The 15,629-nt window shown below is 38.5% G+C and overlaps 1 protein-coding gene across 1 annotated transcript in view; it reads right to left on the reverse strand.

The window, feature by feature from the left end:
• Positions 1 to 8,823: 8,823 nt before the first annotated feature.
• ZFR (zinc finger RNA binding protein) overlaps positions 8,824 to 15,629 on the reverse strand; it is a gene marked incomplete at its 5' end in the record, with an annotated part of 46,245 nt that continues 39,439 nt past the window's right edge. The window contains 5 exons of the mRNA XM_082013120.1: positions 8,824 to 9,845; positions 10,596 to 10,693; positions 10,804 to 10,915; positions 13,908 to 14,003; positions 14,825 to 14,922. Coding sequence (XP_081869246.1) covers positions 9,666 to 9,845; positions 10,596 to 10,693; positions 10,804 to 10,915; positions 13,908 to 14,003; positions 14,825 to 14,922 — 584 coding nt within the window. The 3' untranslated portion in view covers positions 8,824 to 9,665. The remainder of the gene's footprint in view (positions 9,846 to 10,595; positions 10,694 to 10,803; positions 10,916 to 13,907; positions 14,004 to 14,824; positions 14,923 to 15,629) is intronic.

The raw sequence follows: 15,629 nt of genomic DNA on the forward strand, positions 1-15,629 counted from the left end.
CCCAGAGCCTTACAGATGGCCATGAATGCTCAGAAGGTAGGAGGTGTCCCAAAAGCATAGGATTTACCCTGAATATACAGAGATAGGCCATGCATGCTGAGTCTGATAGTCCCTATTTGTATTGTTCAGTTAAATCACTCAGTTTAGGGCTTAGTATATTAAACAGCATGAGACCACATTAAAGTAGCTGAAATCAATATGCAAGAAATGTAGTAGACTCAAGACTAAGCTGGAAGTCAGATTACTGGAAACTATCAAAGAAAAAATTGGAAATGAGGAATGTACTGTGATGTCCTTCGGGGAAAGGTCAGCAAATCAATCTGCCTATAAATAGCCAGCAGCTATCTCTGCTTTACACAGGTTAAGATTATTTCCTACTAAAAGTCATGGATGTTAGCTTTATGCAAATTAAGACACTTCTATATACGAAAAAGAAGATAAAAGAAGGGCTCTACTCTAAGACGATGCTTTTAGCAGTGGTTTCGCGTTGACATTTTCATCTGCTGGTAATTTAAGTTGTCTTTTTGGGAGTGAGTTTCTAAACTTGGTTCATATTTCATCCTTTAGGCTGGCACCTTCATAGTGAGCTCCAAAGTAATACTTAGAGCTGTGGAATATAACCATTTGTTTTCATTCTCATTTACTAAGTATATGGTCAGAGATTGTGTAATGCTGTCCTATATGAATTCTCTATCTTTTATCTTTGTTGCAGCGTTCTGTCTTTACTGACTGTATTGTGTGTTTCAATTTTTTAAGTAGAGTTTTCTATTCATTGGTGTGAGAACCTAATTTCCTTGGGGAGAGTTGTGTGAATCTCCCCCAGTACAGGGAAGGCAGCTCTGTACCTTATTCCCTCAGCTCCGACTCCTGCACCATCCCATGTCTCAGTCCTAGGTCATGATGTACTCAGTTCCTCCCTGAAGGTGGTTGAAGAGATGCATTTTACTTCTTAAGTAAAGCTGTCTGGGAGGTACCACATGGCCATTTCATGACTCAGATGGCAAACAGCAGTTCCTTCAGCTGTAGCAATTCAGACCATTGCAATTTTGTGTCCATGCCCTAATTATTGAATGGTTGGGTTCTTTTTTTTTTTACAAGGGCCTTCCAGAACTCACGAGCAAACTGAAATATTAAGTCTCAGTTAAGTGATAATCTAGATATTAAAAGGCTGTGGAGAGGGACCATGGGGGCATCCCACTACTTACCAGGAAGGTTCATCTGCCATTTGGGGTATATACTGCCAAAACACAAATGCGGAAGAGTGCAAGACTAAATTAACAAGTGCATAATGAAGAGCAGGACAGAGGCATAAACTGCTGAGAACACACCCTGGCCCAGAGTGTTTACTTTAGTCATAGAGATGCATCTGGGAATTACATGTTTTGAACTGGAGGATGGAAAAGAAAGAGAGAACAAACAAACTATGCGAGCTGTGAAAATTGAGGGAACAAAGCATGTCACATCTAATAGCAAAACCACCTCCTTTTCTTAGCTACAAATGGGAGAATAGGAAGTGAGTAACCAAAAACTCTACTCACCCAAGGAAGCATGAGTATCAGAATCAAAGAATCACAGAATCATTAAGGTTGGAAAAGACCTTTAAGATCATCAAGTCCAACCATCAACCCAACACCACCATGCCCACTAAACCATGTCCTGAAGTACCACATCCACACATTTTTTGAACACCTCCAGTGATGGTGACGCCACCACCTCCCTGGGCAGCCTGTTCCTATGCTTGACCACTCCATAAAGAAATTTTTCCTAATATCCAATCTAAACCTCCCCTGGTGCATCTTAAGGCCATTTCCTCTCATCCTATCACTAGTTACTTGGGAGTAGAGACCAACACCCCCCTCACCACAACCCCCTTTCAGGTAGTTGTAGAGAGCGATAAGGTCTCCCCTCAGCCTCCCAGTTCCCTCAGCTGCTCCTCATAAGACTTGTTCTCCAGATCCCTCATCAGCTTCATTGCCCTTCTCTGGACACGCTCCACCACCTCAATGTAATTCTTGTAGGGAGGGGCCCAAAACTGAACACAGTATTCAAGCTGCGGCCTCACCAGTGCCCAGTACAGGGGCACAATCACTTCCCTACTCCTGCTGGCCACACTAGTGCTGATACAGGCCAGGACGCTGTTGGCCACCTTGGCCACCTGGGCACACTGCCGGCTCATGTTCAGCCAGCTGTCAACCAGCACCCCCAGGTCCTTTTCCGCCGGGCAGCTCTCCAGCCACTCCTCCCCAAGCCTGTAGTGTTGCATGGGGTTGTTGTGGCCAAAGTGCAGAACCCGGCACTTGGCCTTATTAAACCTCATACAGTTGACCTCGGCCCATTGATCCAGCCTGTCCAGATCCCTCTGCAGAGCCCTCCTACCCTCCAGCAGATCAACATTCCCTCCCAGCTTGGTGTCATCTGCAAACTTACTGAGGGAGCACTCGATCCCCTCATCCAGGTCATCGATAAAGCTACAAGAACAAGAACAAGACCGGCCCCAGAACCGAGCCCTGGGGAACACCGCTTGTGACCGGCTGCCAGCCAGATTTAACGCCGTTCACCACAACTCTCTGGGCTCGGCCATCCAGCCAGTTCTTTACCCAGAACTGTCTAAACCTGTCTAAAGCCAATCAGAAACTAGAATACAGGATCTAGCGAGTTCCCCACCTTTTTTTAGCTCTCTTGAAAGCAAACAGAATTACTTTTTCATGGGAACACACAGACTTTTTGTTGTGTGGTGGACCTCTTCCTTTTATTTTCCAAAAGGCTGTGAATATAAATTACTTCAGGCTGGAAACTTGTCCTTAACAGTACCCAAAGGGTGAGCCAAAGCCCATCCATATCAGGAGAAAGCTTACACCACAGCTAGATGTGAGGCTGAATTAGATCAGGGCTCACGTCTCACCCTCAGTTCTTCTTAACCTGCAGTCCAAAGGGAGGATGCTAAGGATCATGAGCTCTTGGAAAACAAGAACAATAAGTAACTATATGGTTATTTTAAATCTCTATTCTTTCCTGATGTGTGGGTGACATTTGTAGAGGGACTGTTCCTCAGGGAGAATATACAAACCAGCAGAGGGTTGATGGTTTCTTGTGGACTTTGTTCCAAGCCCTTGGCTTTAAGGCTTGTTTTCTCTCACTTTGCTTCACTGCTCCTTGGGAAACACTTCAGCGCTGGCTACTCCTGTAATAGGAGCTCTGAACTGGTCACGCAGCTTGTAAATTGGCACATCCTGTGCCTTTGGCTATGCTGCAGAACATGCTGGGGTCATTACTTAAAGCATTCAGAATCCTGGTTTATGATTTATCAGTGCCATATGAGGAATGCTTATCCTGAATCTATTGCCCTGAAATCACCCCTGGCAGCAGCTGCAAGAAGTTTCTTAAGAAATGGATGCAAGAAAGTGAAAACGCACACTATTTCCTCACACAGGAGTTGCAACTGAAATGTCCCTCTCCTCCTGTTCTCAACAATTTGCCAGATATACTCTTCTGACACACATTTTATCAAGTCTTCCTTTACAACCTCTTTCTGAGGTCACCTTCCTCAGTGGGAAGAGAACTCATTTCTTTGCTGTCTCCCAGTGACTCTGGACAAATTGAATCTCTCTCCTCCCCTCTCCTATGCCTACTCTGTAATGTTTCATGTCTTTACCCCCAAAAGCATTTATTTCTAATATGTCCATGACATAGTCCTGATTGTGCTTCTAACCACTGCTCTCTTTTTATGCACTAGCGGAGATTTTATATCAGATTTTGCTGCCATGGCAGTTTTGTTTTATTTTTTTTTTTAAATGTATTTGAAAATTCTTTTAAGATGCATTCTTTGGCAATAGACAGGAATGCCAGAGTAGCTGAAACATCACAGTTTCGCTTCATGCTTGTCACAGCAAGCTGAAAATTAACTCTGCCTTTCCGAATGGAAGCTGCTGCTAATGACACAGCGCTCTCTGCTGCTGTGAGCACACAAGAGACATTTCACATATTAGCCCAGCTGAGCCTGGTGATTTGCTATGTAAAACTGCGTATTTTTTTGGCTGTGCAGCATTCAATTTGACTTCCAAGTATTTGGAGAAGTGTGCTCAGACACTCTCCAACGCTCTCCTTTTCATTCACAGGTTGGGGAGCAAGGCACAGGGACCAAATGTACAGTTCCATCTGTGAAGCAGGATAGATGCACAAAAGGTCAGCCACTCTCTTCGTCTTTCCCTTCACCTTTCCTCCCAGCTCATTGGCAATGACATTTCATGTAACATTTATTAACACCTCAGCTCAGCTGGCCTAAACCATGTCAGTCTCAACCTCCTCAGTCACCTGGCACTTCTTTTTTTCTTCCGTGTTTTTGCGGAGCGCTGCAGTTGCTGCATGGGTGGCAAATCACGGACTGGACTAGGTCCTTCCTCTGCACAAAATAGAACCTTTCTCTTGGTTTCTTCATTTTCCCTCACAATTTTTGTAGTTTGTAGTTGACTGTTTTACTACTTAATGTAATTTTTCATTCATTTTTAATTTAGCTTTGATTTTTAAGTCTCTAATGGCCTTCCTCATTTTATTTCTTCAGTTGGATCCATTTAATCAGTTCTGTTCCTCATTCTGATACCATTTTTCTTGGGTTTTTTCCCCTGTCTTCTCTCTTCTTAAAGTCATGATTCACTCAAAGACTGCTTTTCAGCTGGAAAAATGCAGCAGTTGAGGTGATTGACCATCAAAGGGAAAAAGGCTGGGGAGAGCAGACATCTTTCTGCTAAAATGCATATGCCCATGGTTCTGGAAAAGACCACCAAAACAATAACGAACTGGAAACAGGATACATTATCAGAAACAGTACATTTCAGAATGAAAATGTGTTGGGTGACATTCTTGATACTTCGGCCACAGAAAGCTGGTTGCTCCATGTGAGAAATAAGGGGAAAGTCATGTACACATTGTTCTGTTCAATATTTTTATCAATCATCTGGAAGCAGGAGTTGAAGGCACCATTAGCAAGTTTGCTGACGATACCAAACTGGGAGGTGCTGTTGGCTCTCTCAAGGGACAGGATAGATTGGAGCATTGGGCTATGATTAATGGGATGAAATTTAACAAGAACAAATGCCAGATTGTGCAGCTGGGGTAATGCCGGCACAAGCACAGCCTGGGAGAGCAGCGGCTGGGGGGCAGCCCTGCCGAAAGGGATCTGGAGGTGCGGGTCGGCAGCAGCCTGGACAGGAGCCAGCAGTGTGCCCGGGCGGCCAAGACGGCAAACTGCATCCTGGGGTGCATCAAACACAGACAACCGGCGGGTCCAGAGGGGTCGTTATCCCGCTGTGTTCAGCGTTGGTGCGGCCTCACCTCGGGTGCTGTGTGCAGTTCTGGGCGCCCAGTTTAAGAAGGGTGTGAAGGGACTTCAGTGCATCCAGAGGCGGCAACAAAGCCAGTGGGAGGCTGGAAGGCATGTCATGTGAGGAGCGGCTGAGGACTTTGGGCTGGTCTAGTTTGGAGAAAAGGAGGCTGTGGGGCAACCTCACTGCTCTGTATGGCTTCCTGAGGAGGGGATGTGGAGAGGGAGATGCCGAGCTTTTCTCCCTGGTATCCAGTGACAGGATGTGTGGGGATGGCTCAAAGCTGCACCAGAGGAGGTTCAGACTGGACATAGGAAGCATTTATTTCCAGAGACAGTGGTCAAACACTGGAACAGGCTTCCTAGAGAGATGGTTGATGCCCCAAGCCTGTCAGTGTCTCAGAGGAATTTGGACATCCTGAAATAGGATTGATGTAGAATATATGAGAAAGTATTTAAGCTAGCCTGAGACTCTAAAAGCTGATAGGCTTTAAACTACCCTGCAATAAATAAATCACTGGCTTCAGAGCAAACATTAATGGCCATGGCTTTGCAAAATAGTTTAAGAAAAACACACGTATTAAAGATAGCTCTTAATGATGACCCTTGCTAATGCAGGTATGTTAAGGCTACACTAAATGGGAAAGTGTGCACCGTGCAGGATAAAAATCCCCAGCAACAGCTGCCAATTGTGTACCCATGAAAAACAACTGCCTTTACTCTGTCAGGAACTTTACACTTGCCAAGTATTATTAGGGTAGCAGTTCTTAAAATGCAAAATGTAAAACATCAGAAAGCAGTTCAATAAACAACAGCAAACTTCTCTCAGTACTAGGAATATGTATGCACATTTTCATGATCCAAATGAGAAAGAACAACAAAATGGGAGAATACAAATTAACAGATATTTACAGAATGAAGCCTGGGTTTTATTTGGGTGTAAATCAAAACCACTGGGATAGCTCTGTAGATGACACTCCTTGGATCTTTTTTCCCTCCCCAAAAGACTAGATAGACATCTAGTCTTTCATTTTAAAAAGGCTGAGAAATACCACACTGAAGGAGAAAAAAGGACTCTGGAAAAGATTTATAAAAGAATCTCTTGGGAGAAATTTAATTTGATAGTCTTTTTTTGCTAGAAAGCTCTTTGGTTTGCAGCTTTCAGGTTAAAAAAAAAAAACACAAACAGAAGGAAAACAAATGTTTTTGTTGACTCTATCACTGTACTTTGTAAACCTACAATGTAAGTGGAAAAAAACAGATTGCAAATTGTGCCTACTACTTTTTTCCCCCTCCAAGCTATGCTACTAAAATCCATTTGGGTAGCCCAACAAGCCTTAATTGTTTAATAAAGAAATGAATTCGGCATTGTGTGAACACTTAATCAGCAGATATTCAACCAGCAACAAGAATGTTAAATATGCATACAAATTGTTGTAGGAATACTTAAAGTGAATTCCAACTCTCAGAAATGTGATAGGTACAACAATTTTAAGCACATTAAATCACTTCTGGTTAGTGAAATAGGTCTAAAAATAGAAGCAGCAAATGAACCCATCACACTCAATACCTGTGTAAGATTGACAGTTCATCTAGAATTTCATAATCGAGCAAGAAGTTGACGGACTATGTCAAACAGACTTTAATTTCTAGCAATGTCTCTATACAGGAATCCATGTGAAACCACACTACTCATGGACAGGACACACCTATAAACTAGGCACACAAGTCAAAGTTTGAAAAAGCTTCAGAGCAGAACAGCTCATGTTTTCACAAACTGTTCCTCTAAGGTAAGCACTGAGGGGAAAATTCTTGCTCTGCAAATTTTTCTTTTGTGTATGGTGACTATGGTGCCTTGGATTTTGAGATTTAACACACAGTGTTGCTGAATAAAAAGGCAAACACTTGTTATTAGTAAACTGCTAGCATTACCAAAACACATGCTATTAAACTGATTACTTGTTCATAAATTGATTACTTTGTCTGTTTTGTCTTCCTAAGTGCATCGTGTAATAATTAAAGTCAAAGCTAGCTCTGTACCTTTCAAAACCTTGTTTTTCCTCTCTTCTTAGATGAAGAGTCATAAGTTACCAAAAATAGCCCATTAAAATGGGCAAGAAAACCAGAAACAAACTGCAAATTCACTCTTCACGACACAGCACAAAAATCATGGTCACAGCTTCATATTTAATGTGGAATCACTTTTAAGTATACAGTATTTCAAAAGATCCAGAAACTGGTTAAGAGTTAAAAGCCAGGAGAACAAAAATACAGGAAATACAAAATAAATCTTTGACCTTTTAAATCCTAAATTTTAGGGTCACATGCCTGAATAGACAAGTTTGATTTATGAGGAAAAAAACTTTGGTATGGAGTTGAACTAGCCACATGAATAGCACCTGTAGCTTTCAAAATAAATAGTAATGGCTAACTGGACACCATGGCAGCAAGATACCTCTTAAAAAAAGACTAAGAACAAGCACATGCTTGGAGCTATGCATCAAGGCTGGACAACAGAAACTAGTGTAGTCTTTTTTTAAAGCATATTCCTGATGCTGGAATTAGTAAGAAATCTTTCCTATCATGAGAAAGCTTTCCTTTTATTTGCTAACCACTAATAATTACTCCCTTAAAAATTGCACTCAGATGTTTGAAGAACACTGTACTAATTTTTTTTAAGTCTTTAGACTCCCTTCATTTTTCTAAAATAATTGTATTTTTATTCCATAGGCCCATGCTGTTAGCAGGTGTTGCAAACAGAAACATTGCCCTACTCCAAGAGTTACTTATTAAAAAGATCAAAGATAAGTTCGACCTCAATATGGAACAAAAGGTTTTTTTAATAAATGGTACCAGAAATAACAAAAAAATCTTTCTAATGTGTGATACTCTCCTACAGCCATCGAGAAAATACTTACCAGAATGTTAGTCTATGTTAATCTGTGTTTTATGGGTTTGCAACAAAGCATAATACACATTGAGCAGAATGAGTGAAACTTCAGTTTCCAGTGTATAATATATTTTAGTAATTTAATAGATTTTAGTTTTCATTTGTGTATTCCACTGTAGTGCTGTGACAACAAATCACACCTGTGTACCAGAGCATACATCAACAGTATGATGTAACTTTACTTACATCACTGCTATATTTAGCTTTTTGAAAGAGACATAAGCATACACTATGGCCACATCAAATAATTTTCTGGGTTTTTTTCTTTGATAACCTTCACTTTTTCAGTAATACTTCACTTTTAGAGTTTGAATTATTGGGAAAAAAAAAAATCACAGAAAGTTTATACAGGAATAGCTATAAGGAATAACCTCACAGGCACTGATATGACAAACATTTATTTTAAGGGCTGAGAGGCATTAACATCATATTGACAAAGTTGACTGAAAAGAACGACTAACTTTGTCTAAATGGGAAATGCCTGCTTTTGCTTGTATATTGAGAAAAGAAAATCAGAAAGTTATTTTTTGGCCTTGCTATGTCACAAAGTCAATCTTACAAAGACCTACGCTTTAATCTAAGATGGTAGTTTTAAAAGCCCTTCTATTAAGAACAAAAACATCATGCAAAACTTGATCAATTATGTAGCTGCTTTAAAACTGCTGCAAGACCATACTGTATATATTAGCTTTTATACTGCTAATGCACAACTAACAGCAAACTTGATTAGATTAACACAAATTTGTCTTAATTACACCGTTATATCACACTAAGGAGACAAATGCCACGAGATTGGCAAAAACATTTAATTCTGAGCACTCGTACGGCAGGATAATTATGTGTTGTAACCCCTTCACATTTAGAAAAAAAAACATAATCCTGCAGCCTCACTTTACAAAAAAAAGTTCTGTGAAATATTAATTGGGAGGGGAACAGTTTATACTATCTAACACAAAGTAACTTATACAACTAGTGTCAAAGGCAAACAAAAAAACTTCTAAATAAAAAGTCAAAATACACATAGCAACAGAAGCACAAATGCTGTATTAAATACAGTCAAGATAAGACAACAACACACTTGTTAATAAAAAAGACCAAAAAAAAGAAGAAAAGTTACTAAAGTTAGCAACACATTTAAAGAAAATGCAATAAGGGAAAACTATTTTTTCATTTGACAATAGAGTTTCCATTTGCAGTCTTTCCATCCATAATTTGTCTGGTACAGTACATCCATTAAAATATTCAGAATCTTCCAGAAGAGCTAGGTTGTTCTCTTCCAAATCTAATTCCCAAGTTGGTTTTGGATGTTTTAAACAGACATTATTATGAATGAAGTAAAAGCAAGGCAACAAATGGACTTTTTATCACCTTTGATCTTAGCATTGATGACAAACATTTTTAAAAGTTATCATAATCTTTTTTGTCTTTTTTTCCCTCTGCTTCAAATCCATCAACCCCATCACTGTCCCTTCTCCTTTTACGATTATTATGGATGTTGAAGCGTTGATTCATCTGTGGTAACGGATCCATTCCTAAAACTTTGTGTATTTGACGGAATGCAAGGAGCCTCAGTGCAAACTAGAAAAAGGGTAGAAAGAGGATATTCTGTTAGAAACAAATGTCAATTTTGCGTACTTTGTCAAGCAATTAATGAAGAATATTAGCAGTGTATGATATTATCCTGAGCTCTCATTATCCCCTCCTCCTTCCCTCAACTAAGTCAACACAATAAAATGTGTTACGTCACATTTGCCGCTTCCGTACAACATGTATCATCTTAGCTTAAAAATAATGTACATGTGTTTTAGCTGCTGTACTTAGACTGCAACAGCCAAGGCTTGTCACACGTCCCATTATGCATTAGTAATCTTTAGCAAAAGGATCAAATTAAGTGTAGGGGCAGTAACCTCTCAAGCTGCATGCGTGCATGGTTAATGCTGTAAGTGGATACAATAAATATTAAAAATAAACTTACACAGATTTATTTATAAAATATTAAATGCCAATGTAATTTTAAATCTAATAACATAGTGCTATAGAGTATCTTTATGGATATATGTAGATGGGAGTGCTTCAAACTTTTCAGGAAAATATGTTCATTTTAGTGCAAATATGAACACTATTATACATCCTCTGTTGTGACATTTTTATTGCCTAGCTTAAAATTGATAATCTGAAAGACTGAACAATATTCTTAAGAACGGAAAACTCATGTCCACTACATAGCTTCATTTAAAAAAAAGAACAAAACAAAACCCCAAACCAAAACAAAAAAAGCCCCCAAAACTAGCCAATTCATTTAGTTACTTCACGCATACGTTTCCTTACCTGTGCACTCGAAGTAATATCCTCTCGCTGCTGATCTGTCATTACAGCAAGTGTATCAAAAGGATCTTTTTCACAAGGGTCCAGAAGACCAGGACCACCTACAATGGTTAGGCTAATTAGTAGCATATTTCTGCCTTATTTCAACCAAGATTACAGATTTTACATTAGTTAAGCATAAGTATACAGACGCTGATCAAATGCAACTTGCCTTTAAGGATGATTCCTGAAGATATACACTCAAAAACTCTTCTTAGCGCATCCCCAGGACTCTGTGGTCCAGTAGCGCTGCTAATTGCTTTTTCCACAAGTAACTCCATAGCCTAGAACAACAATAAGAAAACACAGCCAATTTAGAAGATGGATTAAAACCAAAAAAAGCTGCTACTGTTGTTCAATACGGAACTTTTGAGTCTGGAATTTTGCAGAACATTACACGAACAACACTTTCAGTTAAAATATTAAAAAAAAAATTATCAGATATTCTAAAAAGATGAATAAAAAGAAAACTGATACAAGATTAATATTGAGTACTGTACTGATACGCTTCTTCTCATCACAAGTTCTTCAAAAGTCTTGTAGAAATTTATACAGTAGTAGCCTACATATGCAAGTAGACATCTTGTCCAGCCATTTTTTGAGTATGAAACATGGCATGTCACCTGAATCTGTCAGCCACATGAATAAACAGCACACAGTATATGTAATAAAATTAAGAGGATGCTATAGAAAAATAAACATTTTCTACAGGAGGACAGAACCTTAAACATTAAAAGACCTTTTCTGATGCTTTAAGTGATTACTAGTTCTTCAGTTTAGCAAAACTGAAGTTCATAGAAAGTTTTCTCCTGCATATAGGCTAACACTAACTCAGATGTTAAACAAGTATAAAAACGCCTTGATGATAAACAGGTTTTCTAAAGTTTATACAATATTTGATATGAGTTAAAAAGGTTTAAATGATTAGCTCTATTTTAAATAGTTTTTTCCTGTGAATTATTTCCATTGTTTACTTTTATTAGCCACTATTTTTTCCAGAAAAAGCTACAAAAGGTATTTGCAAAAGTGAAGAATAGCTTTCCTTGGGGTTTTTTTCAGCACTAAATGGATGTTTCAATACAACCTCTCTGGCAAGTTTAATTCTCAAACAATGTGTCTCTTCTTTTTTGAGGGATTTGTTTTTTGGTCCTTGACTCCCCCACTGAGTTTACTATTGTTCAAATGCTGCCTTTTATTTTTACTTACCAGGACTAAATCCCTATTCTGATGCATGCAAGTAACTACAGGCAGTGTTGATTACAATCCTTTACTAAGGGTGCCCATTCCTTTCTATTTTAGTTTCATTTAACTGACAAATACCACTTCTTGAGCATGGTATTTCCATACTCCCACTGCATCACTCAGGATTTAGCAACAGTAATTTAGTTGTTTTCAAGTATGAAGCAAAATACAGCAGGAAAGAAAAAAAACAAATAACGTTTTTGCATTTATTCAAGCCTAGCTCTTTTGGATCCTCATACAATAGAGTCTGCAACTTAATCCTAGAAAAATGTGAATTATGATGCCCCGGTCGTATGTGCATGAAAGGCTGGATTTCAAGTTTGAAGAATCAACCTTAAATAATAGCTCCTTCTAACTTGTAGGACCTTGACAAAATTCTTCTAATTTAGTTTTTATTTTTAGGTGTATAAAGAGGGTGCTACTAATGTCCATATTTAGACTTCCTAATATCTTCTATTTTTACAACTACTTTTTTTTTTTTTTTTAAGCTCTGGCATCTCTTTTTTCTGTAACAGGCTTCTAGCATATAGATTAGGAGAAGTTCTGTATGCAGAAAACCACATTTCTTCAATCTATGAAATGCCACCGGTGACTGGCAGGAATTACATATATTTAAAATCACCATTTTCATTCTGTCATTGTTTTTATCAGTAAGACTGCCAACAGGCCAAAAGAACAGCTGACTACACAGACTTCAATGTTGATCACTGACAATGCATCAAGGACCAGGAGCAAATCACTTTTGGAGAGAACTGACACACAGCTAAGCCTGACAGACTGTTTCACACCTCTCTTCCCTTCTGGATGTGACTTAGAAGAGATAATGTGAGAAATATGAAACAACATTCCTTGTTCTTCATCTCTGTGCCTGCTGTGTGCTGCAACAGTTCTAAGGATGTTTTTCTGAAAGTATGCCAGGGTTTATTCTTTGGCAACTCAGTATCATAGTGATATTAAGAGGGCACTTACATACTTCTTAGCTTCTTTTAAGCTATATTTGTGCATTGTGCCTTTCATTAAATGTAGCACAGAAACTGGCACTATTTTACTTAAATATTTTAAAACTTAATATTTAAAAAATTAATAACTGCTCCACATTTTTCCAGAAGCAATAATACTATCAGAAGTAATTTGATAGAATTGTCTGCAAGCTTAATACAGTTGTAAAACATTTCTCATTGAAATAATGCCAACTGCTCAAACTGTCTTGACAATGTTAGTGCTCTTCCTGCCAAAACTCGGCACAGCACAACAGAATTTTGTCTGTGAAAGAAAACAGTGGGAGCTAAGTTTATATCCAGACCATACATATTTGAGAGACGCTGTTTCAGACTAACTTTGTCCGATCCACAGATTGAACATCTGTTAATATTTAGAGCACAATTTCCACTCCTGGAGAGCATCATTTAAGATAGCCAAAGCAAAAGGAATGCTCCAAGAACACTCAGCTGCAAGAATTAAGAGAGGTAACCCGGTAGAACCTAGAGATCTAAGTGACACTGATTAAAATGCTAATGGTGACACATCTGCAGACTGTACTGAAGTACTGTGGTATTTCATCTTGCGGAAGGGACATATGATTGATCACAGGAATTTCTGTGACTTACTCTTTCAAGTAGCCCTTCTGTTGTCACAGAACTATCTGGGCACAGCTGACATTATTTTAAATAAGCTTCAGTAAACTCCAAGCAGTTCAGAGTAGGTAGTTAGAAAAAATGAGATTCTTTTATACAGAGTAAAGGAAAAAATGCTAAAATCCAGAATCGGAATGCTACCCACAAAGCATACAAAAGAACAAGAAAATCCCTTTTGAGGGAAAAAAGAAATTCCATCTCCAAATGACAAAACCTCAGAAAATTAATTTTTTAGAGAGAATCGGGATCATTTGTTGCAGGGGGGGGATCAAAAACCCAAACAAAATCTTGCATTACTTCTTGAAAAAGTCTACATTTAAAAATTGTAGTAACATCTTGCTATGCTTTACTTGCAGTACCATGTGTATTAAAAGGATGCACTCAAAAGAACATTACTCACCCAGCTTGGAAAATCAGACCAAGTTGGAACCCGCTGACAAAGGTCACGAAGGATACGTATGATAATCACACAGGACTGCAGACCATTAGCTCTAGCCTTGAGACCAATACAAAATCAAATTAATTAATCCCAGCACCTACAGCAAATAGGACTTGTTGAAAGACTAAAATACCACTGTTCAATGGAAGCTCAGATACAAGATTGAAACAAATCATTCTACAGCTTTATTCCATGAGCTGCCATTTACAGCAGTATTTTATACAGGGTTAGTAATTTAAGGTGGTAGAAGTCAAAGTGCACAGGTTATACAAGAATAACATTTCTTGATCCCCTGTACACTTTGACCTGTGTTCACTTGTAACAATAAATACAGTATCTTTCTATATTAGAAATGAAAAGGATAAAGTAAAGATCTAAGAAATAGGTATAGAGACTGAAAGGTCAAGGGAATCTGTTTGGTTTCTTTATCGTGCCTTTGCCAGAATGCAAAGTCACTAAACCAAACAGTTGCTTCTCACCTTTCATTCCCTACACTTAATGCACTTAAAGAAATAGGAAAAAAAGTCTTAAATCTAAACACAAAGCTTTAAACACATATTCCATTATTTAAAGCAAAGTTACTCTGCAGCCTTATGGAATATATAACAAATATACAACATATAATTACCCCAAGCGAGTCAAACTTTCAACATCGCCTCCTCAATGACCAGAAAAAAAAAATCATGTCAAATGAGCAATAACTGCGTAAAGCAGTTCCTCCATACTCAACCTTCTACATTTAAATTTAGGAACCAGAAAAATATGAAGTATTATTAGCATGAACAACGCTGCGTGTTTTCACACAATTAAACATTTATATTGCAACTGAACTAATCTCTCATAAGGCTACAAGAAGAAAGTAAAATGATGTTCCGAACCTGGAACCACTTAGCGTGGCGTAGAGCAGCCAGAGCGTCAAGGCATTTTTGCCTGTCCAAGACGTCCGGTGGGTCTTTCACCATACCCGAGGTTACATCTAAAATGGATTGAATTGGCAAAATGCAGTGAGGAATGGGTGTTTGACCAGGTGAGCAAGACACTTCCTTAAAGTAGCTTCAATGTCACACATGCCATTTAAAGTTTAAACCCTTGAACAACAAATGTAAATGTTCAATAAAAGCCATTAAATTAGGATTAGGGCATCAGCCCAGTGTGAAGATCAAGAGCATGTTATACTTTAGCTCTGCGATTATTTTCAAGTGCATTGCAGATTATGCAATGCATAGTACTTCATTATTTAAGCTAACACTGGAAAAACATATATCCCCTAAAATTAAATACTGAAGGAAGGATGGTTGGACACAGTGCACCAGCACAGAGAACACAAGACAGAAGGAACACAAAAATCCACTTTAACCAAGTAGAAACATTCAAACTTAGTTTCTCGTAAATTTTAATGGTCGCATGTTATTTGGAACCTATTCTTTAAAACAAAAACTAAGTATAACAAATCTTAGAAGTACTAGATGTTTAGTAATGATGTTATCTGTCTCATACCTTGAACTTGAAATTATTTTGCTTTAAAAACCTGACTAAAGGAAAGTGAAATACTACAGAGTTCCATTATTTTCTAGTACCCTCTCTTTCTTCTACTCTTAGAAATAAAATTCTTCAGCCCATTATATCTGTGCTTCAATATCATTTAGGATTCAAGGAAGGATCTGAAAAGGGACTGCTTTACTT

The sequence above is a fragment of the Phaethon aethereus genome (assembly GCF_964289735.1).
Source record: "Phaethon aethereus genome assembly, chromosome: Z".
NCBI classification, from domain to species: domain Eukaryota; kingdom Metazoa; phylum Chordata; class Aves; order Phaethontiformes; family Phaethontidae; genus Phaethon; species Phaethon aethereus.